The following is a 23,155-nucleotide window of genomic DNA, read 5'->3' as shown; positions in this document are numbered from 1 at the left end:
TGCAGTTTGGACATAGTGTTTTGGCCTCTTTGGAGCACTATTAGTTGTCTCATGTTACTGTTAAAAGAGCTGATGGCTGGCCCATTTTAGCACACGATGCTGATTGGCATTCATCCTGTAATATGACTAGACCTTGCACCAGTGTTTTGTAATTGTTTGTAATTGCCCCTTTTTCATATTTTGCTTATATTCTGTCTATACCATACTTAAGTATCCAATAACAATGTGCACAAAAATATGTTATTGTGGCTTTTCAAATCTAGTGCTCAAGGCCACTTTTCTGATTATTGTCTCTTTTTTTGCATATTACTTTCCTCTGCTCCTTCTGCCTCATTTATTTTAATATGTTGAAATGCCACTGCGGTTGTTTAGCTGAAACTGTCACCTCAGCAAATGCTTCATTAGAAGTCTCAACTCAATGACTGCACTCCAGCTACCATAACAGAACAGCACTGTGGTATAAGACTCTTGGGAGTGTTTCTTTCTGTGTGTGTGTGTGTGTGTGTGTGTGTGTGTGTGTGTGTGTGAGAGACAGAGAGAGAGAGAGAGAGAGACATAGAGTGGCTGACAAATTATCCTACTGACACCCTCATTATCTAAATAGCACCATTTGGACTAGAATTTAATTCAGCCACCATGTTATGCGACAGTTGAAAGTAATTTTGACAAGTATCGCAGTGTTATGCTCTACAGGAAAAGCATGTCCCATGGCCTTTTTCCATTTCCAGTTATACAGACATGCATTATTACCACAGATTGTGTGAATCTGTGAAAGATGATAAATTATAGTACAAACAATCATTTGCAATCTTCTTCAATTTGTAGTATATTTACTGTGTGTGTGTGTGTGTGTGTGTGTGTGTGTGTGTGTGTGAGTGAGTGTGTCAGTAAATGTCAGCTAAATGCAGCACAGAAAGGCATTGCATAATGTATTATAGTGTACACTCCCCTCCAAAAGTATTGGAACAGTGAGGCCAGTTCCTTTATTTTTGCTGTAGACTGAAAACATTTGGGTTTGACATCAAAAGATGAATATGAGACAAGAGATCAACATTTCAGCTTTTATTTCCAGGTATTTACATCTGGATGCGATACATAACTTAGAAGATAGCATTATTTGAAATGGAACACCAAATTTTTAGGCGAGCAAAAGTATTGGAACAGATAGACTTAAAATACATTAACGTGAAAAGACTTAATATTTAGTTGCAAATGCTTTGCTTGCAATAACTGCATCAAGCCTGTGATCCATTGACATCACCAAACTTTTGCATTCTGCTTTTGTGATGCTTTTCCAGGCTTTCACCGCAGCCTCTTTCAGTTGTGGTTTGTTTTGGGGGGTTTCTCCCTTCAGTCTGCTCTTTAGCAGGTAAAATGCATGCTCTATAGGGTTGAAGTCTGGAGATTGACTTGGCCAGTCTAAAACCTCCCACTTCTTGCCCCTGATGAACTCCTTTGTTGTTTTGGCAGTGTGTTTTGAATCATTATCTTGCTGCACCATGAAGGATCTCCCAATCAATTTGGTTGCATCTTTCTTTAAATTGGCAGACAAAATGTCTCTGTAGACTTCTGAGTTCATTTTGCTGCGGCCATCATGTGTTACATCATCAATGAAGATGAATGAGCCCATCCCAGAAGAAGCCATGCAAGCCCAAGCCATGACATTACCTCCACTGTGTTTCACAGATGAGCTTGTATGTTTGGGATCATGAGCAGATCCTCTCTTTCTCCAAACTTTAGCCTTTCCATCACTTTGGTAAAGGTTCATCTTTGTCTCATCAGTCCATAAAACTTTGTCCCAGAATTTTTAGGCTTGTCTCTGGACTTTTTGGCAAATTCCAGCCTGGCCTTCCTATTCTTCTTGCTAATGAGTGGTTTGCATCTTCTGGTGTGGCCTCTGTACTTTTGTTCATGAAGTCTTCTGCGAACAGTAGACTGTGACACCTTCTCTCCTGCTCTCTGGAGGTTGATGCTGATGTCACCAACAGTTGTTTTAGGGTCTTTCTTTACAGCTCTCACAATGTCTCTGTCATCAACTGCTGCTGTTTTCCTTGGTCTACCCGTTCGACATCTGTTACTTAGTACACCAGTGGTTTCTTTCTTCTTCAGGACATTCCAAATGGTTGTACTGGCTATGGCCAATGTTTGTGCAATGACTCTGATTAATTTTCCATCTTCTCTCAGCTTCACAATTGCTTGTTTTTCACCCATGGACAGCTCTCTGGTTTTCATGTTGGTCACACCTCTAACTATAAATGCAGTCTGCACAGGCAAAACCCAAATCTGAAACTGAACGTAGACATTCAGCGCTATTTATTGTTTGAAAAATCAATGTAATAGGACACACCAGGGCAACAAAACACACCTGTCAGTCACATGTTCCAATACTTTTGCTCACATGAAAAATGGGTGGGTTCAAACAAAAGGTGCTATCTTCTAAGTTGTGTATCAGATCCAGATGTAAATACCTGGAAATAAAAGCTGAAATGTTGATCTCTTGTCTCATATTCATCTTTTGAGGTCAACCCCAAATGTTTTCAGTCTACAGCAAAAAAAAGGAATTGGCCTCACTGTTCCAATACTTTTGGAGGGGAGTGTATATAATACATTACAGCGAGGAGAATTATTTAATTAATCTAATGCACTTTACAGATTGCTACTATATGAATCACACTGCTATGTTCTTATAGTGATGTTTAAAAAAATGGTGATCACACCTTAAACATATTCTAACATCAAAATATGTCTTTGCTAACATTAGATCATATGGTTATTTTGTGTGTTTTCATGTTGAAGTGGGAGAGTTGATTTAAGTGGGAAAAAAATACAAGCTTGTAATAGCTTATAAAATTAGACCAATTGCTTTTGATGCATTGAATATAACATTTATTGATAACTATATATGTTTACTGTTTGATTAATATTACCATTTATCCTATTGTTATTTTTATAGCTGCTTCTCTCTACTCTGTGTATACAAGACAGCTGTAGTCTCGAGGAGGGATCCCTATTCTGTTGCTCTTGAAAAAGTTTTGGTTTAGTTTTTTACCTGTTAAAGTGTTGATGATGCTGCTGGTTTAATTTGAAGAAATCTGCAATGTGTGTATCATTGTTGATGTTGATTTGGGCAAAAACAAAATTACTGAAAAATCAAAAAGCAATATTCCAAAATTGTTAAATAAGGATTTAGCCACATACATATGGTCCTCAATTCAACTAGTAATACATTGCTGTCAATAATGGTTTTAAGGCTTTTATTATAAAACCAAAAGAGCCTGTACATTACGCATAGTATAATTGTCATTCTTGTAATTAATACTATTCAATAAGACTTAAAATTATTACTCTTATTTATACAGCTATAAATAAATATCATTAATAGATATAAGATTGAGCCAAACTGGCCCTGCAAATATTTATATTCACAGAATACAGTCCGCAGAGCAGGTTAGGGGAGGCCAGTCAGCTCTTGGTTTGGGTGCGTGCGAGGAACGGGACTGAACGTGGCAACTTTTTCAAGAAAGTAAATAACACTTTCCACCCTTTTTATTTGCAAGATCCATAAAAGTTCTCATTTTCCCCTCTGAATTGAAGTATCAGAGACAGGGATGCATCTTCAGAGTGAAGGTTAAAGTTCAGGACAATACTGTACTTCCTGCCTTCCTCGTAGAGAGTCCATGTGGACCGAACATCCCACCACACCTCCTGTGTGGGCAATGGAGGAAGATGAGCAGACAGGGCTTCGAGACAGGTTAAAAGAGGCTATTAGCAGAGCTGAGCCACATCATGCCAAAGGAATGGAGACAGCGCCGTTTGCTCGGCTGCGGCTTCGAGTGTGGACACTGGACTCTGTGAGCTCCTCGCCGTGGTCCTCTGATTTCTTGTCTGCGATGTTGGCCAGAAAACGAAGTGTGACCGAGTCCCACTCCTCTGGCAGCAGCAGGAGCAAGAAGCCTAGGCAGATGATGCAGGTGGCTGCCAGGCGCACCACGCTGAAGATCACCTCATGTTTCAAAACATCTACGGCTACAGCAGGTGAAAGAAAGGCAGGAACGAAAGAGAGAGCCAAAGACCAGGACAGGGAAGGAGGGTGGGGGAGAAACAAAAACAAACTGAGATTAATTACATAAAGTAAGATAAACCACAGGACACTGCGGCTGTAGGGGATGAGTGTAGCAAATGCGGTTTATAATCAGCACAAGTGATCCACTTTATCCCTTGTGTCTTTGCGGTCTGGGGCCCAGGGACAAGTTGCCGTAACCCACTGACCTTCATACAGTCCATTGTGGTTAAAGAAAAGAACTCGTCTGCAGGCATTTAGTGTCGCCTTGGCAACCTGATCCTCCCTCAGCGAGAGAATAGTTGCAGGGTCTGTTAAGGCACATTGATGATTGGGTTTCGAGGACGAAAGTGGCAGACTTGCTGTGTAATCTGTTTGCTACAGTGGCCCCAAGTGCTGACCTCTCAATACAAAACCACACTATGTGTGTCCATTCACTCACATTTTCAAAATCATGTTAATTTATGTTTATGTTAATTGAACCAATAAATAATTACCAGTAAAATGGGGGTAATACTTGAATTGCATAAAGAAACCCTACCTGCATTCCCCGGCACACTGAGCAGTGTTCCTATGGAGATGAGAATGGGGTATGTGAGCACCACGCCAACATGGACCAAGATGTTAAACACTGTAAAAACATGAAAGAGATTGAAAACACTGAAACAGAAATCAATTAGAGCTGAAACGATTAGTTTTGGGAGAACTGGCAATTGTTTAATGTACATTTTTCCAGTAAACATGCAAAAAATTCACCAGCTTCTAAAATGTGAGAACTATAATATATACAGTGGGGCAAAAAAGTATTTAGTCAGCCACCAATTGTGCAAGTTCTCCCACTGAAAAAGATGAGAGAGGCCTGTAATTTTCATCATAGGTATACCTCAACTATGAGAGACAAAATGAGAAAAAAAAATCCAGAAAATCACATATGCCCTTTGTTGGCAATGACAGAGGTCAAACATTTTCTGTAAGTCTTCACAAGGTTTTCACACACTGTTGCTGGTATTTTGGCCCATTCCTCTATGCAGATCTCCTCTAGAGCAGTGATGTTTGGGGCTGTCGCTGGGCAACACGGACTTTCAACTCCCTCCAAAGATTTTCTATGGGGTTGAGATCTGGAGACTGGCTAGGCCACTCCAGGACCTTGAAATGCTTCTTACGAAGCCACTCCTTTGTTGCCCGGGCGGTGTGTTTGCGATCATTGTCATGCTGAAAGACCCAGCCACGTTTCATCTTCAATGCCCTTGTTGATGGAAGGAGGTTTTCACTCAAAATCTCACGATACATGGCCCCATTCATTCTTTCCTTTACACGGATCAGTCGTCCTGGTCCCTTTGCAGAAAAACAGCCCCAAAGCATGATGTTTCCACCCCCATGCTTCACAGTAGGTATGGTGTTCTTTGGATGCAACTCAGCATTCTTTCTCCTCCAAACATGACAAGTTGAGTTTTTACCAAAAAGTTCTATTTTGGTTTCATCTGACCATATGACATTCTCCCAATCCTCTTCTGGATCATCCAAATGCTCTCTAGCAAACTTCAGACAGGCCTGGACATGTACTGGCTTAAGCAGGGGGACACGTCTGGCACTGCAGGATTTGAGTCCCTGGCGGCGTAGTGGGTTACTGATGGTAGCCTTTGTTACTTTGGTCCCAGCTCTCTGCAGGTCATTCACTAGGTCCCCCCGTGTGGTTCTGGGATTTTTGCTCACCGTTCTTGTGATCATTTGGACCCCATGGGGTGAGATCTTGCGTGACCAAATACTTATTTTACTGAGGAATTTACCAATTAATTCATTTAAAATCCTACAATGTGATTTCCTGGATTCTTTCCCCCCATTCTGTCTCTCATAGTTGAAGTGTACCTATGATGAAAATTACAGGCCTCTCTCATCTTTTTAAGTGGGAGAATTTGCACAATTGGTGGCTGACTAAATACTTTTTTGCCCCACTGTATGTATAATAATATAATATATATGTATATCAGGATGTGCATATATATGTATATATATATATATACGTGTGTGTGTGTGTGTGTGTATATATATATATATATATATCAGGATGTGCATGCACTCTCACCCAGCCACAGTCCTGCCAGTCCACACAGGTATCCCCAGGGCAGTGAGGACAGTGAACCCCAGTGCTCTACCTTGGTGAAGTAGAGAATGAGTGGCACACAGGAGATGAAGATGAGATTGAAGAAGCCCATGGTGGAAAGGAAGTGGGCCACTTCTCCGAGGTTTGCGCTGCCCAGGAACATCTTGAACAGCACCTGAATGGTGAGGAGACATCTTTTACACCTGTGACTATACAAGTATCCACACTCAGTGCAAAGCCAATCACAAAAATGGTTCAACCGATAGTGTGTTTCGTTGTCTAACCTTGTAAAGAGCTGATGTTGAGGCTGAGCCCACAGCTAATGCCACGCCCACAAAAGAATCACCATGGAAGCCGTCAGCATAAGCCATCATGACTATACCTGTGATGGCCATTATGGCTGCCACAATCTGCAGGTAGAGATTCAGACCCATCAGTGGCATTAGTACAAAGTACAAAAAAAAGTCTTATTTAGTTTTATCATTGTTGGTGTTTTCATACAGACCCGAACACCCATGAACCGATCCTTCAGAACAATCCAGGACAAGAGAAAGACAAAGGCCTTGTGGCAGCAGTAGAGGGCAGAGACATCAGTGGCGGTTAGCTTCTTCAAGGCCAGGAGGTACAGGTAGTTGGTCAGTGTCCACAGGATTGAGAAAGGTGCCGTTCTCTTTACAAACAGCTTGAGGGTCATCCCATCCTCCCCAAACAGCTTGCTGCACTCCCTGTTAGAGAGAAGGGTAGAGAAAGCTATACGAACTTGTTTTTCCTCATGGAACATTGTCTTTGTTTGTCAGTTGCATAGGTGCCTGGTTCATCGGCAAGATCTCTTGGAGCCACTAGTGAAGCATTAATGGTAAACTGGCTTACTGTGAAAAGTCTTGATCTATTTGGCTTGTTCAAGTGGGATTATTACTTTATTTTGCTTAACATATTGGTATCTGACTTCACCAACACATCTGTAAATGCCAATTATAGAATTAGCATTTTTATTCCATAGCAGTGACAATACAGCAAAAAGCTTTCTATTGTCCGTCTGCTATAGCTCAGTAGAAACAGTAACACTGGCAAGCACACGTAAAAATGTTTGCAAAAGGTTCCCAGACATCAGATTGGAAAGACACTGTAATTTTCTTAAGTAAATGTTTTGTAAAATCTTTATTTGACTTAAATTTTAGTGGTAGTTTACCTGAATTTCTGTATGGGGGTCTGCTTCTCCCGTGTGATAACTACATGTCCAGAGTAGTATATGGGGAAGAAGAAGATGTTCCAGTTGCTGCTGAACCAGGAGATGAAGAAGGGACAGGAGAACGACTGGAAGGTCAGCTTCACCACCTGCGTGGTACCCACCCAGGAGGAGGAGACACACAGCACCATCAGCAGACCACCCAGCACCTTCAGAGCTGTGTTGGTACATGTCTGATAGGACCGGCTCTCTCCGCTGGTCTCGCTGCCTGGTGTCTCTGCATGAGACTCTGAACCGTCCTCTCCTGATGGGAGAGAATAGGAGAAGAGACAATAAAAGAATATGATTTGTAGAATCAGACATTCTGATGTTCAGATATTCATTGTTTCCATAGAGGATGAATTCTACACAACCCAACAACAATGAAGTTGCCATTTCTGGCTTTTAGTTTAACCTCCTGACAACCTCCAGATGAACTGGAAACTGGTCCAGCCCAGTGGCTTCACCTGAGAATCAACTGATTTTTCCACCATGCCACCATGTGGTTCACATTTGTGATTGTAATTTAATATGCCAAGAGTTCTCATGAATTTTTATACTTTGATGGCTCCTTAACTTTTCATGTAGTGCCTTAATTGGAAAAAAAGCAATTTGTCCAGTGTAAAAGTTAAGATGGTGAGCATAGTACACACTATAGACTACCTGCTTCATTAGCAGGTTAGCATTGTTATTGTGACCATGTTAGCAAGCCAAGTTCAAAGCCCCGCTAACACAGCTGTGCATACAGGAAGTACAGCCTCCCAACCTTGTTCCTAAATCGTTTATTGCAGGGGTGTCCACACTGCGGCCCGTGGTCCAATTTTCATTTGCCCGCAGGAAATTCTAAAAATGTATTGTACTACGGCCCACTAGTGATGTGTGGATCAATCCTGAAATATCGATACCTCCGATACCGGATCTTTATGCTCTAAAATCGATTCTCAAATCAAAATATCGATAGTTTTGATACTTCAGTCATTTGAGGTAATGTATATCCTTAACAGGAACACGGTGAAAAGTAACTAAACTATTGAGACCTTGTCTAAATGACACGCGGTTGGTGGGAACTCTCTCAGTCAGTCAGTCAGTCTGTGTATTGTTCCTTAACAAACACCTGTGAATGAGGGAACAACAGTGTCAATGTTGGATGCTGTGTTATTTACATGTTCAGTATTTTCATGTTAACATGTCCATGTAACATGAATTAAGACGCAAGTTTGCATCTTTATAGTGGTTCTTCATAATTAAAGAAGAATTTATTTTAATGTTTTTATAATTGTACTCATTTTCTTTTTTTCAGAGAAACACCATTTTCACATATTTTGTATGATTGTGTCCTCCGTTTGGTTTTTCTATTGTTGTATTAACTCGGCTATATTGTAAATGAGGCTGCTACCTCAATATACTTCAGAGTTTAAAATAAATAAATAAATAAACAAATTACTCTGCCTTATATTCTTATGGAAGCTATGATTTGAAATACACTTCTTTTTTTAGATTTAAAAGACAAATTAGGTGTAGTCGCATAAAATATAGGTATCGGTATCGGTGTCGCCGATACCAGCCTGAATTTTACTCAGTATCGGATCGGAAAGGAAATCAGTGGTATCGAACATCACTACGCCCCACACATGGAACTTGCGCTGGACTGTATTGTACTTCTTAGTCTCACCGCTAGGTGGAGTAACTGTCTTGAACGAGGCAGCTTCTCTATAAAATAAGTAATCGAAGAAGAAATTTGCTACAGGTGACCCAAAATGGCAGAATTAAGGAAACGTAAGAGAGCAAGTGAGTGTAGAAAGTTTCGGACGCGGTGTGCGATGAGAGCACAGCTAGTAACTAATGACGATCACTCTTGCATTACGGAGGAGCTGCTTGATCTTAGCAGTCTAAAGAGCACCACGACGGGTGAGGATGTTTTTGAAGCTGTGCCAGGTGCAGTTGGCATGATGGGACTTAAATGGGACGAGCTGTGTGGAGGTACGACGGATGGGGCTCCAGCTGGGACAGGCGAATGCAAAGGAATCTACGGTGTCTGCCGAGGGGCAAGAAAGTGGAGGTAAGGCTGTTAATTCGAGCACCAGGGCTCTAGCACAGACTATTTCAAGCTTCCCTCTCTGATGCTGATGCTGATGCTGGTGCTGATGCTGGTGCTGATGCTGATGCTGATGCTGATGCTGATGCTGATGCTGATGCTGGTGCTGGTGCTGGTGCTGGTGCTGATGCTGATGGCCCAGCCCTTTGTATGTTTTTCTGTATGTGGCCCTCAGTGAAAAAAGTTTGGACACCCCTGGTTTATAGCAACCAAACTTCACATATTCTGTATGGTTTGTATTGGACAGCATACAGTAAGGTGTAGCTTGTGTCTCCCTGGCTGGGGTCCAGCACATAAGCATTTATTGATCAATGGCACTTAGAGATCACTACCACCGTTTGCATTTCTTGCTGTAAAGGCACTAATGCATAAGGTAAGGCTTTGTTAAAAATGTGTTGGCCTAGCATTGTGGCTGTGCATGTCATAAATAGCTTTGTCGCCTCATGATGCAGCACGTACTGTACACCCATTGTAGTCAGGTGTGCACAGAAACCTGATGCCCAGAAAGCAAGAGTAAACCTAACCACATGACTTTCCACAAGAAAGTCATGTCAACCTTGGCAGCAACTGTTTTGACTGTTGGTGCATTCCTGCTTTGAAAGTATTTCCTTTGGGCTCATGGGAACATGAAAACAAGTATTTTAAGGAGTAACTGAGAAACAGGTACATAAATATAGATGGTCAGATACACTGATAGACAGAGAGGACCTATTTTTATTCTTCTGCTAGTGACGCATGGTTGATCTGGCACAGTGCCTTAATGGATTGCAGTAGTGAATAGCTATAGCTGGACCTTTACTGTGCTGTATATTATGTGAAGTGCTGTGTGTGTGTGTGTGTGTGTGTGTGAGTGTGTGAGTGAGTGAGTGAGTGAGTGAGTGAGTGAGAGAGTGAGAGAGAGAGACAGAGAGAGAGAGCATTTTGTGAGAGCTCAGATCCGTACTTTAACTTTCAACAGTGTGATCAATTTACACCAGGGCAGGAATAAAAGATGACATGTGCTGAATGTTTGCTGCCTGTGCTGTCTTTGCTAGATCAGCATGTGAAGCTCTGCCATTTCCACCATGGCTACAGACGCTAAAGTCCTGCGAGCTCTGGAACTTACCCGTGGTATCTCCCCTCTACAGTAGCTGGGCATCTCAGGGGTGCTCATTATTGCATCTAATAGTCTTTTGTTATCTGCATGGGACCTCCGCAGGAAGCCCTGTAATGGGTCTACAAGTAGTGTCACTGACACTGTCTAATGAAAGTGGATTGTACCCACGAGTAAATTCTAAAACTTTTCAAGACAAAGTGGGTTCATAAGTGTAGTTTCCACAGCCTCGCTGGCACCGAAAGAAAATATCAAAGCTAAATGATGGCTGTAACTGTTATATCCGAGAAAGAATGGTGAATATAAAGATGCATATTAAAGCCATGTCAGTGCAAAAGAAGTAGTCAGATCCTTTACTTAGGTAAAAAAGTACATCACCATGATGTAAAGATGTCCCATTGCAAGTAAAAGTCTCACATTTACAGTAAGTAAAAGTACAGAAGTATCATCAGCTTAAAGTACACTGCAGAATATTTGCTCCTATGACTAATATTATCATATTTTACCTTATTAGGTTGTTAGAACTGATGTATCAATGCAAGTAGCATTAAACTGTAATGTCACTGGTCATGTTGAAACTTGTTTTAACTATTTTATATGCAGTCAGGCAGTTCAGTCCAACTTGAGATAAATCTGAGGGACTTTTCTATAACCTTTGCTTTTTGTGGTCTCAAACAGTTTTTTTTTAAATAAAACCATATGAGAAGTTGGAAGTGAAATGCATATGATGTGTTTTTTAATGTAAAATCTCCATCTGAAAAGTGGCCAGTAATCTGTCCGATAAATGTAAGGTAGTAAAAAGTACAATATTTTGCTCTGAATGAGTAGAAGTATAAGATAGCATACAATGGAAATACTCAAGTCAAGTACAAGTACCTAATAACTGTGATTAAGTACAGTTCTTGAGTAAATGTAATTAGTTACCCTCCACCACTGCGGCAGTGCAGCACTGGCCTCGAGTCATTTAGTATTTTGACCCAAGAGACCAAAAAACCTTCAACCATAGTCCTCCAAACCACCACCACCTCAAAAAAAACCTCTCTCTCAGATAAAATGTTTCACCTTTCAGTATATCCCAGCTGGGAACAGATCTACAGTTAGTGGTGAAAGCAAAATGCTCAACAACGATACCAATCTTTTCTACGGGATCATCCAGGGATTTGGTCTAATTGTGTTCTGTCACAACAAGGATTCTTAATCAAGCTAATGAGCCTGGCGGTTGCTAACTGGGAAACGGAGATCTGATGTTTCTGCAAGAGGGAAGCAGGTTTTTTAATTCTTTATGCCTGCTTCGGCTCACCCAACAAGCAAGATGGTTCGTGTTTCGTAGCACAGACAAAACTTAAAGCTTTTAGTGTTGGATACGGGCTCTTCTGTCCTGCGGTAGAAGCCACAACAGGCTGATCTGGTGCCAAGATGCAGTAATATTATAACTCTACTATTCCCTTGTCTCATAAAAGCAGCTCTCGTGGCCAAAATTGTACTCTCATAACAGAGAGTCTTGTTGCTGACTAGTATTGCTGCTAAAAAATTGCAAAGGAAACAATAATCCCCGACGTACAGACAGTCAGCACAGTATTGTAGTGAAATACTTCACTAAAGCAGAAAAAGTGCTAATCAAGGTCGATTTCAGCCAGCTCAGAGTAAGTGTATTTGTCTGGAAAATTGCTCAAATTGAAGAGTAGTAGTCTTATTACTGCATAATTATGGACCCAGGGGTGTTTCTTTTACATAAAAATGATTCATTTAGCTTCTAAAGGTTTTTGTTGTTATAGTATCATCACATAAAAGTAGGAATGAATGCCTTAACATTAAAATATCCCCTCTCCACAAATGCATTAACCATTAGTTTGAGTATCCGCTTAAAGTACGTCAAGTACAAAATTTGAAGATGAGACAAGCTCCTTTCCACCTATATCAAACACAAATGCACAGAATTGATACTTTTAAGGTTACGTGTAGGCTATACAATGCAAATCAATACTGTATTTAACTTTTTAGAATTTGAATAATGTTTAAACTCATACATGGAATCAGCTGACGTGCTTACTATGGCTAGAAAGAGGTGTATTTGAAAGCATTAACATCATACCATTTCATTAAAGCAATCACAGTGCTGCATAGGATCATTCACTACTGGCACCCATTAACAGAGTGTATCCAGTCTGTGTGACGCAGTACGCTGCTCGAACCTCACATTTCAATCTATCCTATGTTTTATTTCCCGCCACTGACGCTGCATGCCAGTGACATTGATGGATGGACCTCATGGATGGAATCCAATATGAAGCTCACAGTCAAGGCTGCATCGTTAAGGCAGGTCAAACAACGTCTGGTCTTTATCTAAATTAGGTCAAAAGATGTGGCATGGTTGTGATGATAGGTAGAGGGATTTAGGTGAAAGCTTTTAGGGATGAGAATGCTCAAGAATGCGAAGTAGAAATGCTCACTTAGACGAAGGACGAACAGGTTAACAGATGTGAAAGCAGCTGACTTGGGCCTGTTTGGGTTTTTTTGTACATCAGTGCTGGGCCACACAGGGCAGCCAAAAACAACCGAGCACATGCTGCTGCTACAACTACACTTCCTGTCAGCGCATTTAGCTTCTCAACTCTGCCAGCAGTAAACTGAAATGATACAAATGTGTTTTTTACTTCACCCAAAGGAAAACTGCTCAAAGGTCCTGGTGAAAAGAAGCTCAGTTCAGTAGTTGGTCTTTACTGGTATTATCGTTGATTTTAATTTCTTTTATCATGTGTTCAAAGTGAATGCAGCACACCCCTGACTTCAGTAGAACACACCCACATCGCTGTATTTAATATGAGTACCTGTACACTCTATATGCCACTTTGGTGTATCTGATGCCTGATGGGAAATAATATGTTGTCTGCTGTAAAAATGTCAAAAAATAAATCAAATAAAAGTTTTAGGAAAGCCAATATGAGCCAATGCTGGCAGTAACTAATTTCATGCTAACACATACACAAGTATACACAGTTTAGAATCAAGTGGGCCTCTCTGATTCTTTTGGTTTACCTTCAGAGATGGGGCAGGTCAGGACCTGTGTGCTGTAGGAGCTGAGAGGAGCCACTCGGGCTGAGTGCTTCTTCATCCTCCACTGGGGGCACAACACACTGTCCTTCCTTTGGGATGTGTGTGTATGTGTGTGTGTGAGTGTGTAAGTGTGCCTGGGTTGCTGCTAAAGCTGCACGCTCAGCAGCTCCTCCTGCTAGGTCCGTGCATCCTCAGACTTCTGACTCCTCCGCTTCTTCTTCTGCTCTTGATTGCCTCCCCCTCCTCCTCCCAGATCTCTGTCAACTCCTCTGTCTTCTTCCCAGCACTCCAGTCCTGTCTCTCCGCTCCTCACCGGCCCAGCACTCTGTTACTGGTGCTCTCTCCCTGTCTTTGTCTGTCTGTCTGGATAGTGACACAGCTCAGTAGAGATAGCTCAGTGGAAGTGCAGTGAAGTGGAGACTCTACTGTTGCACTGTCATGCCGGGATCCAGCGCTGCCACTGTCTCCAAGGGAGACTGAGATTCAAGTGTGTGTGGCATGGCGCAATCACTCCCCTCATCTCTTTCTGTCCTCCCCCTCCTCGTTTCTGCCTGTCTCTCTCACTTTTCCCCTCCTCTTCCTTTGCTCCGCAAATCAGCAGCTTTGTTTGGAAGGTAACCAAGCAGCCCAGGCTAATTATGCTGCGTTAGCTGCTGCCCCCTCCTTTTCTCCTTCCTCCTCCCCTCTCTTTTCTACCTGACCACGCTCTTCTCACTCCTTCCTCTCTCTCTATACCTCTGTCATTCAATGACTCTCTCTCTTCTTGGCACATCTCCTGCTCTTCACTACTCCTTGAGAGTGGGATTATTAGTACAGCCCTCTCCTGTTGCTTTCACCACTGCAACATTAATCAATGGTGCTATGAAAAAGGCATAACTGTCACAAAGTTTCAAAATGTATAATATAAACTCTGTCATCCACTGAAGCCATCCAAGTGATCCTAGACATCTAGAATAAGGGGTAAGGAGGCCTGTGCCCACACAGCACTTACACCACTATTACACATGTTCACTTCACTGCAGTGATCTGCCACTCAGATGTTACATCCATCTTCGAAAGACAGCATGAAGGATACAGCAATACAAACCCACTCAAGCATTTTTGGAAGTTTCTTAAACATTTTTCTCCTGGGAATTTGCCTTTTACATAGCAAATACTGCTCTTAAGCTAAATATGGGATGTTTGTGCATAATTGGACTATTTGGGGGGAATATGGTACTATTTATTCAACAAAATCTATCTGGTGGCTGGGAGTAAGACAAAAAGTACATAAAAAAGCTCCTCTAAGCTTGGAATATTTCTTGTGAACAATATTTCAATCTAGCAGCATCTGGATCACCTAGAACATTTAAGTGCTGCCTACCATGTCAACAACATGACATTGTCAAATGTTGAGACCTGTAAGTAGCTGTTATAGCCACAAGGCTTCTTGTTAATTACTCCGGTAACACAGGTAACAAATCATTTTTCCTGTACATGACAATAATAAATGGTTACACACCTAGATTTGGAGGAGAAGGCTCTGTTTTATGGGGGACCTCTTTAAGTATCTGAACAGCAAAAATGATTGTGCTAAAAAAACCAATAAACATACATGGCATATAAATCAATCAACAATACCAGGAAATTGTGCAAAAGTGTCCTGTGTTGGTTGAGCGAGCTGCAGAGGCAAACAGCGTTGGCATGAGCGAATCAGCAAAGTAATAGTGAGAAGTGTCACATTGCGTTGGCAGCGCTGAGCACACCCAATATGATAATATGACGTTACTAGTTAGCTGATAGCCACAGAGCTGTGAATGAGCCAGTGACTGGAAGGCAGGAATAAATCAGCTGATCCCAATCAGCTAATGCAGATGCAGCTTCAGTGCTCTGTCTGAACAAATGCTATGAATCATACTTACTGTGAGCAGTTTCAGTGCTTCTTCACTTTAAACTTAAATCTTCTGCACATGCACAACGGATAATTGAGTGTTTTACATTTAATGTTTACGTTGTGATAACTTTAATAAAAGATTTCAATACTTTTTCCATCACTGTTGTATAATCGGGGAAAACCCTCTCATCTCAGCTGCCACTGTGGACCTGAGAAGGGTCAGTCTGGGCCATGTGAGCAACCCTTGGGACTGTGGTCAGGAGTTTCCATTTCAAGGAAGCCCTCTGGCCACTCTATCTCTAGCTGTGGTTTATCCACCTGACGCTTTAATGGACCTGAATATTGCTTGGGCCTCGACATCAATGACACATCAGTATCTAGCATATGCGGTCAGACACAATGTAATATAATCTTAATATAACCTATGCTATGCAACGCTCACCGTCTCACCAGTAAAATCAATAGTAGCCAAGCCAGTAAAGGAAGAGCTATGACCTGAGAAAGCACGCCATGCAGCTAGTGCACTGACTCTTTATCTAAGTTGGCTTGTTAGGAATACTAAACAAGAGCTATTTTGAAGTCATGTTTGCTCCAGGATTTCTGTCATTATATCAGTATCACCCTGAGCCCCTCCCTTCCTGTCTGTCTCTACTCTCATCAGCCAAGGTTCTGGGACGTCTATAGAGTGCACAGCAGATCAGAGTGCTTCTCTGCTCATTCTTCAGGCTCAGAGAGACAGAACAGTTATTGTTTGGCTGTTTGTCACAATGGAAAATTGCAGGGCCATTCCAGTAACACCATGGCAATATATTTGTTTGAATGCAGAATTCAATATTGAGGAGACGTTTTGAAAGCAACTCTCTGTTGTCATTTTTCAGGGCAATGCCACGGTGCGAGCTCACTTATTTCCCATGGTCACTCAGTGTGACAGAATGAGTGCAGCACTAATGCGAATGCATTAAGTGACGCCGTGAGAATGAGGTTTGATTAAAATGTTTGTGCATTAAGGGTGTGATGCTAGCATGGCTGAAACAAATGTTAGATCAGGTGTAAGCAGGGGATGAGCTGGGGGTGTGGATCCCCTGAGACAAGGAGGGTTAAACTTAAAAATAGCCCTGCTGATGAGCGGAGCCAACAGCTAGACAGGGAGGGGACAGAGAAACCGCCCCGTCAGCAGAGCCCAGGATGCTAATCGCTATCAGATTAAGAGAAATACCTGGAGCACGGGCGCTACAGGAGGCCACCATTCAATTTCAAATATTAGACCAAGGGCTCAAAGTGACTGTTCATTTCTCTGTAGCGTATATTTATATTGTTTATGCATAGGTAACTTTAGCATAACAAGTTGCATGTTCATTGTCAGCTCACAAATGGTGTGATTTGTAAGTTTCCCTTTAAGTCAGCCGCTGAAAAGGCCAGCAGACCAAGTTTCTTCCTCACCACCAATTTTGCAGCACAAGGGCATCATATCTCACACCAAATATCTGACACTTCTTAGTATAACACTAGATATCAACTGCGCCACAAACTATAGTTCTAAAATGATCATAAGGTTGAAACAATACTTCCCTAAACAGTTTCAAAAAACACCAAACATCATCACCATCTATAACCTAGATGGGTGCATCTAATTAACAAGAAAATTAGTGGATATAGCACAATGGTACTATTGCATGCCAGATCAAAGCATGAAATAGTACAACATCCTCTCTCTTTACCTCCATAGCAACCGTTGGGCACCATTGCATGAGTGCACTGACGCATTCAACCAATTCAGGTGCTTTTGTTATTTAGATTAACCATTGCTCCTCGGTTTATGGTGGAAGCTCTTTTGTTTTTAGCCTCATTACATCTCAGAGAGGACGAGGAGCACAGAAGGAGGATGAGAGATGATTTCATCTGATTTAAGTTGTAGTATGGACCGGACAAACCAGTAACTAGTAATCTAGTTAAATGACCGTTAAGGATGGTTGTGTTTCACTGGACATCAGTTCATCAATTCAAGGCAATGTAGGTGGAACATTGGAAAAGGAGGACACCTTGTGGTGAATTGGATGGATTGCATAGACAGAGACATGAGGACAGATGTTCCTACATGTTCCTATACACAGACTATTTACTCAGACCTTTCACCAGCTAACTCACTCACTTCTCACTCATCCTGGTGTTGTCTTGTTCAACCACCAGTTGAAGGGAGAGGAATTTTGACAGGGACATTATTGGCCAGATTAGCCTGTTAGGGCCCCCCAGGGCAAGAGTACCTTAAAATATTTTTCCATATTGGAGTTCAGAACTGCTGACCTGTACTTATGCTACTGTGCTACTGTTCATATGGTGTAGAACTGTGAGTCAGATGACTACATATTTTCATCATTTGCTCAGGTACAAACCAGTACTCCTCTTGTGGAATACTCCCTGGCCCTACCTTTGTTAGTTTGATTAAACACAACTTTCTTTATGGATATGTCCACTGTGAACACAATTTAAACTAAAAATAAGTTCCAAAATTTCAACATATTTGCAATTATTTAAATGACCTAAAAACAGTTGACACACATTCAGCCTCGGCTTTTGGGGCCCCTGAGTGGCCTTGGTACAGTTGCCCGCTGCACCCTGTTCTGCAAAGACAACTTCTTCAGTAACTATATAACCTATCCAAATGTTGCATACCACTATGGGTACATGGAATTATACATTTTTCAGTAATGTGAGTGAAATAACCCTTTATCATAGCCCTGGAAACATAGCGTAGCAAGTATAAAATTATACAGTATTAATACGTTAAATGTTTTGGTTTTTTTTAGAATCAAAGTTGTTTTTTGAATTCAATGAACTGTGGAGTGAACATGAATTTGTCTTTTTATTCTGATTCATACACTGAGGTAGTTATTGGATTAATTCAATACGGAGATTTACTTTTGGGCATTTCACTGGAGGATGTGGAGGGTCACTTTGTTATTGTTGTTGGATTTACAGACCACAAGGGGGCAGTGTTGATCTGCTGACAAGACTGTTGGTGCATGATGGAAAGACCATTACAAACCTTTCACACACTGTGCCTTGTGTTATGTAATATTACCTTTGGATTACAGAAAATTCCTCACAGGGAAAAGCAAATGTGAAAGAGACTCACTGTGGCGAGCCAAAAGTATTCCTTCACCTGACATGCAATACTACAACATGTGACCAGTGGCACAGTGGCATTACTGCAGGTCAGCAGTTCTATAACTCCAGTGGAGAAATATTGCACCCAATACTTGCATGGTATTTCTGCTCATTCCCAGGAGGATGTGAGACTAATAGCACTCCAGGAGTCATTCAGGCAAAGCTCATATCCCATTCGACTCAAGGCTGGTTAAAAATAGCCTTGAGTGAGCAGGCATGGGAGCGGGACAGTCCAAAATAAGAGCATGTACGTACAGGATGTTTGAAGCAATGTTCGAGAAAGAAAGTGAAAGTTACCCTACTGATAACGCTGGGAATAAATCATTTCAAAGCATCATCAGTAATCAGAGCAAGCATAGGAGGATTCAAAGGCATATCTGTTTTCTTCTTTTTTTTTTTGTCTCTCCAGACTTTCTCTGTAGTCTAAAGTACACATAATCATACAGCACATTGTGATAAATGGTTGTATTTCAGGCCCTTCCTTCATAGTTTTCCTCTGAGTGCTCGTGTTTACTGTTGCCTTGCTGTGAATCCAGCGGTTAACAGCACAGGCACAGTGCTGAGCAGGGCTGCCACTACAAGTACCTGTCATTTCTCCTGCACTATACCTATTTACCCAGCAGGGAGCATGTCTGCACTACAGACTTGCCTTTTTCTAAATTATCTATTCAAAACAAGACACACAGCAAATTATTGGTTTTCCAGGAGATGCTGAGAAAGCATTTAGTGCACACACCATTGCTGGCTGCTGCCGAGCGGGTGCTGTCAGAATGTGCTTTTCTTTTTCTGATTTAGACTCTGTCACATTTCACTTTTTCTCTTTGGCACATTTTTGTAGTCACATTAAGTGATGCAATATTGCACCTTGCTTGTTTAGAACTGCATTTACTTTCTTACTGTCATATCTTATTACTGCATATACGCCGTTATATGATAACTGCTCTGTATGTATTAGAGCCCAGACCCCGTCACCAAATGTAGTCCACAATCCCCCTTAGAGGCATCTTCTAATTCAAGGCAGATGGCAAGTGGCAATAATAAACTGGCACCAGAATCTTACTAAATATATCATCACCCCATAGGCTTGGCAGGATGAGCCTACTGTTCTATTTACGTGCTCCTTTGTCTTAACCTTTATGGAAAATTATACTTAACAGACTGAAGGATGTGCGATTCTCAACTTAGACTTTACCAAATGTGTAAACAAAGCAAAGGAAAATAATGTGGTGCTTTCAGACGGCAAGCAATGTTTATAAAAAGTTTATAAAAAGCATTTTCACATCATTGTTCCTGAGAATGTTCAAATACATTTAAGAAGAAGTTGGGTGAACAATTTAGTCCGGCTCCTTTACAGCGACAGCATGTTTAATAGCTGTGCAAGCAGGAAAAATGGTGACAAGTACGCTGCCCTGAGGAATACCGTCTGTTGACTGGCATGCACAAAAATCAGTTGATGGATAGACGGAGAAACACAGGGCTACAGATGGCATATTTTATCAGAGAAATGGGAAATGTCTCTCAAATCAAATCACACCTCCGCTTGCAGATACACTGGTTTTTATGAGCTTGGTATGGATACTATTAGAATCCACACCTGCTTCCTATACCTGAAATCACATCACAACACACCATCTTTTATTTTCCTCTGCTAGAGTGTGGCGTTGGCAAGGAGATGGAACAGACAGGGGCCTGAGCAGTATACTGGGAACCTTGGCTGCAAATAACCATTATTTTCGATATCAATAATTCTGCTAGTTATGTTCTTTATTTATCATTTAGCCTTGTGTTGTATTCGAAGGTCTTGTTTTGTCCAACAAACAGTCCAAAACAGAGATGTGCAGTTAACTGTCATTTATAGCAAAGAAAAGTTGCAAATTCACACGTGAGAAGCTGCAAACAGTGAATTGTTGGCAGTTTGCTTGAAAAATTCCAAAAACAATTAATCAGTTATCAGAATCGTTGGAAATGTTTTTCCTGTCAATAAACTTATAGATGAAATGACTTACATTAAAACATATCTCATGATATACATTGACATTCGCATAGCGTGTCTTGAAATTCATGCATTAATAAAAAAAGCAAACATTTAGAATATTAACTTTAAAAAAAACAATGAACAGCAGTGGACTATGTGTCAGTACTGAAATGATCCATCCTATCTTTGATTGTGGCTTTGTTTTCAACTGGCTTCTGTGTTGGAAAAAAATGTAAACCTTTTACAATATTAGAGGTCTTGATTTGATTTATTGTCACATATGGTATCAGAGCCACAAATCTTGTGTATGTCAAACATGATATAAAATGTTCCCTTGAACTGCTACACTTGCTCAGTCTGTTTTCACTTTAAACCTTTGGGTGTCCCTCGCTCACCAAGTGCTCTTACAATAGATGAATTTGGACGAGTTAATATACTCTCAAATGAAAGTATGAGATTGCATTCATGGTTAATCTACTGCGACTGACACCCCTGATAAACAGGAGGCAGTTAAGGAGAGACAGGCTCATTTCTTTTTCCTCAGCCTCTATCTGAAAACCCATCGAGGTGCGAGAGCTCGCCCCAAAGAGCCTCAGCTGGAACTGCTCTTGATCGAATGAGGTCCAGTCTGCATGCACACATTTCCTTTGAGACTTAAAACAAGTTTGTCAGAGTAATGAATTATGTCACAGAGTACAAGGGTTGAGTAGTAGATATGCAAAGGAACATCATAACACTGGGAGTGCATCTCTTTTCCAGATGTGTATCTCTAAGGCATGACTTTGTAGTTGAGCTTTTATGTAACAGCCAGAGGAAGACATTAGGGAGCTTACGTGACATGTCCAATTCATTTGGGGTGAAGTGCATCACCATCTGAAACATAAAAGACTCACAGATAGATGACCACTTACAGTTCTGGGTGATTTATTCAAGATCCCCTCTTTTAATATAGAACGATGTCAGTTACGTAACACAGAGGTGAGATCCTGTGACTATAATGCTACAAACCATCATCATTACCATAAAGCTGTTTATAAAACCCCTAATTGGCCGTGCACAGAGCGTTGCAATGGTTGTTCTTTTCCCCTAAACTGTCTCGCGCTGGCAATACTGGCAATACTTTTACAGAAGTGGAGGGCAAGATTTAAAAAATCATCCCTGACCAAAGTGCATCATCAGCTTTCTCCTCCAATCCCAGTCATTGTCTCTGTGTCAGCAAAAATCCTATATTGCTCTACCAATCAAAACCACATTGACAAATGAAAATTACAGAGCAGCTTAGCGTATAGAAGCACTGCTATAGCTCAAGCATGTCGGGAGATGTGTGGCAATATTCACATGCGTCACGGGAAGAGCTGCTGTATTTGTCCTTTGAGAGATTGATTGTTTTAATCAAACATTTGAAAGTCATGTGAAGCTGCCATGTAAGTGATTGTTTGAGTTCACCAACATGAGTGTTTAATGTGGACAACATTAGGTTACAGTGTAAACAATTAACTTTGAAATTGAATTAGAAAATGCCAGCATAATTTGTGCATGACACTTTGCTGTTTAATTTCATAGCCTGATGGTGTTGGATTTGTTTCTCTTTCTCTCTCTCTCTCTCTCTCTCTCTCTCTCTCTCTCTCTCTCTCCCTCTCTCTAATGTTGTGTCTCTGAGATGGATGGGCCAGCATCACCCAGCCTCCAGCTGATATTGGCAGTGATTGACATCATGCTGCTCCATAATAGCCGTAATTAAAACCCAATTAGCTGAGTTTACAATAGCGGATTTTGCCACTGCCTAATTAAAATGAAAACTAATTTGCATGGACAGAAGATTCGTGCTTTGTTTCCTGATCCACAAGCCGCTGCCACCGCAATTACTGCATTTTTATTTTCGGTACTGGTGTAAAATCCCTTGACATTCATATTTCTATCACAATATTCTCATAAAATTGTGGTCTCTTTAATTCATGCGATGGAACACCTGGCAAAGAAAGGCGTGACATTGTCGCATCATCTGCTGATCCATCAGCATACTTTGTTTTCTTTTCACTCACTTCTATGACTGGAGTAGCCCGGGTGGTAGCCGTAGTAGCCGGTGATCCTCAGAATCCGGTCCTCTATGTCGTGCACCCCGTTGGCTGTCACTTTGGGGCTGCTGTCCATGAACACAGCGCAGCTGCCACCGGTCGGCGTCGCCTTGCCCGGCAAGTGCGTGCTCTTCAGGGGCTCCAGCCGGATGCAAGCCTCGTCTCCACTCTCCAAAACACTCTCGGTGCTTATCATTGTAGGTCCGAGCGAGCAGTGATCGGAAGAGACAGGGGATGAGCCCTGATCACCATGCGAGAAGACCCTCAGGGCTGCATCAACAATTAGCAACAAGAGGAGGACATCCAAATCCACATTCACATTCCTTCAGTGATGCTCCCGGACGCAGAGCAAGGTTATCAAAGTCCAGGAGCATGGCAGACATGAAACACTAGGGGGCGTGTCACTACTATCACATGCCTCGATTTAGATTAAATCAAG

The 23,155-nt window shown here is 41.5% G+C and overlaps 1 protein-coding gene across 1 annotated transcript; it reads right to left on the bottom strand.

Moving 5' to 3' along the window:
- Positions 1-3,784: 3,784 nt before the first annotated feature.
- slc35f4 (solute carrier family 35 member F4) lies at positions 3,785-22,912 on the bottom strand. Its single transcript, XM_070842296.1, has 7 exons — positions 22,684-22,912; positions 7,351-7,651; positions 6,667-6,886; positions 6,446-6,571; positions 6,144-6,336; positions 4,602-4,691; positions 3,785-4,026 (listed from the first exon to the last, which is right to left on the bottom strand). Exons 1-7 carry the CDS (start codon positions 22,910-22,912, stop codon positions 3,785-3,787), a joined length of 1,401 nt encoding a protein of 466 aa, XP_070698397.1.
- Between the last annotated feature and the right edge of the window lie 243 nt (positions 22,913-23,155).

The sequence above is a fragment of the Pempheris klunzingeri genome, chromosome 13, assembly GCF_042242105.1.
Source record: "Pempheris klunzingeri isolate RE-2024b chromosome 13, fPemKlu1.hap1, whole genome shotgun sequence".
NCBI lineage: Eukaryota > Metazoa > Chordata > Actinopteri > Acropomatiformes > Pempheridae > Pempheris > Pempheris klunzingeri.
Note: the sequence above shows the minus strand (reverse complement) of the source record. Positions and strands in the feature narration are given on the sequence as shown.

What these genes read in the sequence shown, in the direction of transcription:
- slc35f4 (XM_070842296.1), bottom strand. Translation starts at nt 22,912, where the DNA reads ATGATAAGCACCGAGAGTGTTTTGGAGAGTGGAGACGAGGCTTGCATC. An exon ending in ACCCCCATACAGAAATTCAG is followed by an intron (nt 6,887 to 7,350) that starts GTAAACTACCAC and finishes TCTCTCTAACAG; the next exon opens with GGAGTGCAGCAAGCTGTTTG. An exon ending in ACTGGCAGGACTGTGGCTGG is followed by an intron (nt 4,692 to 6,143) that starts GTGAGAGTGCAT and finishes ATGTTTTTACAG; the next exon opens with TGTTTAACATCTTGGTCCAT.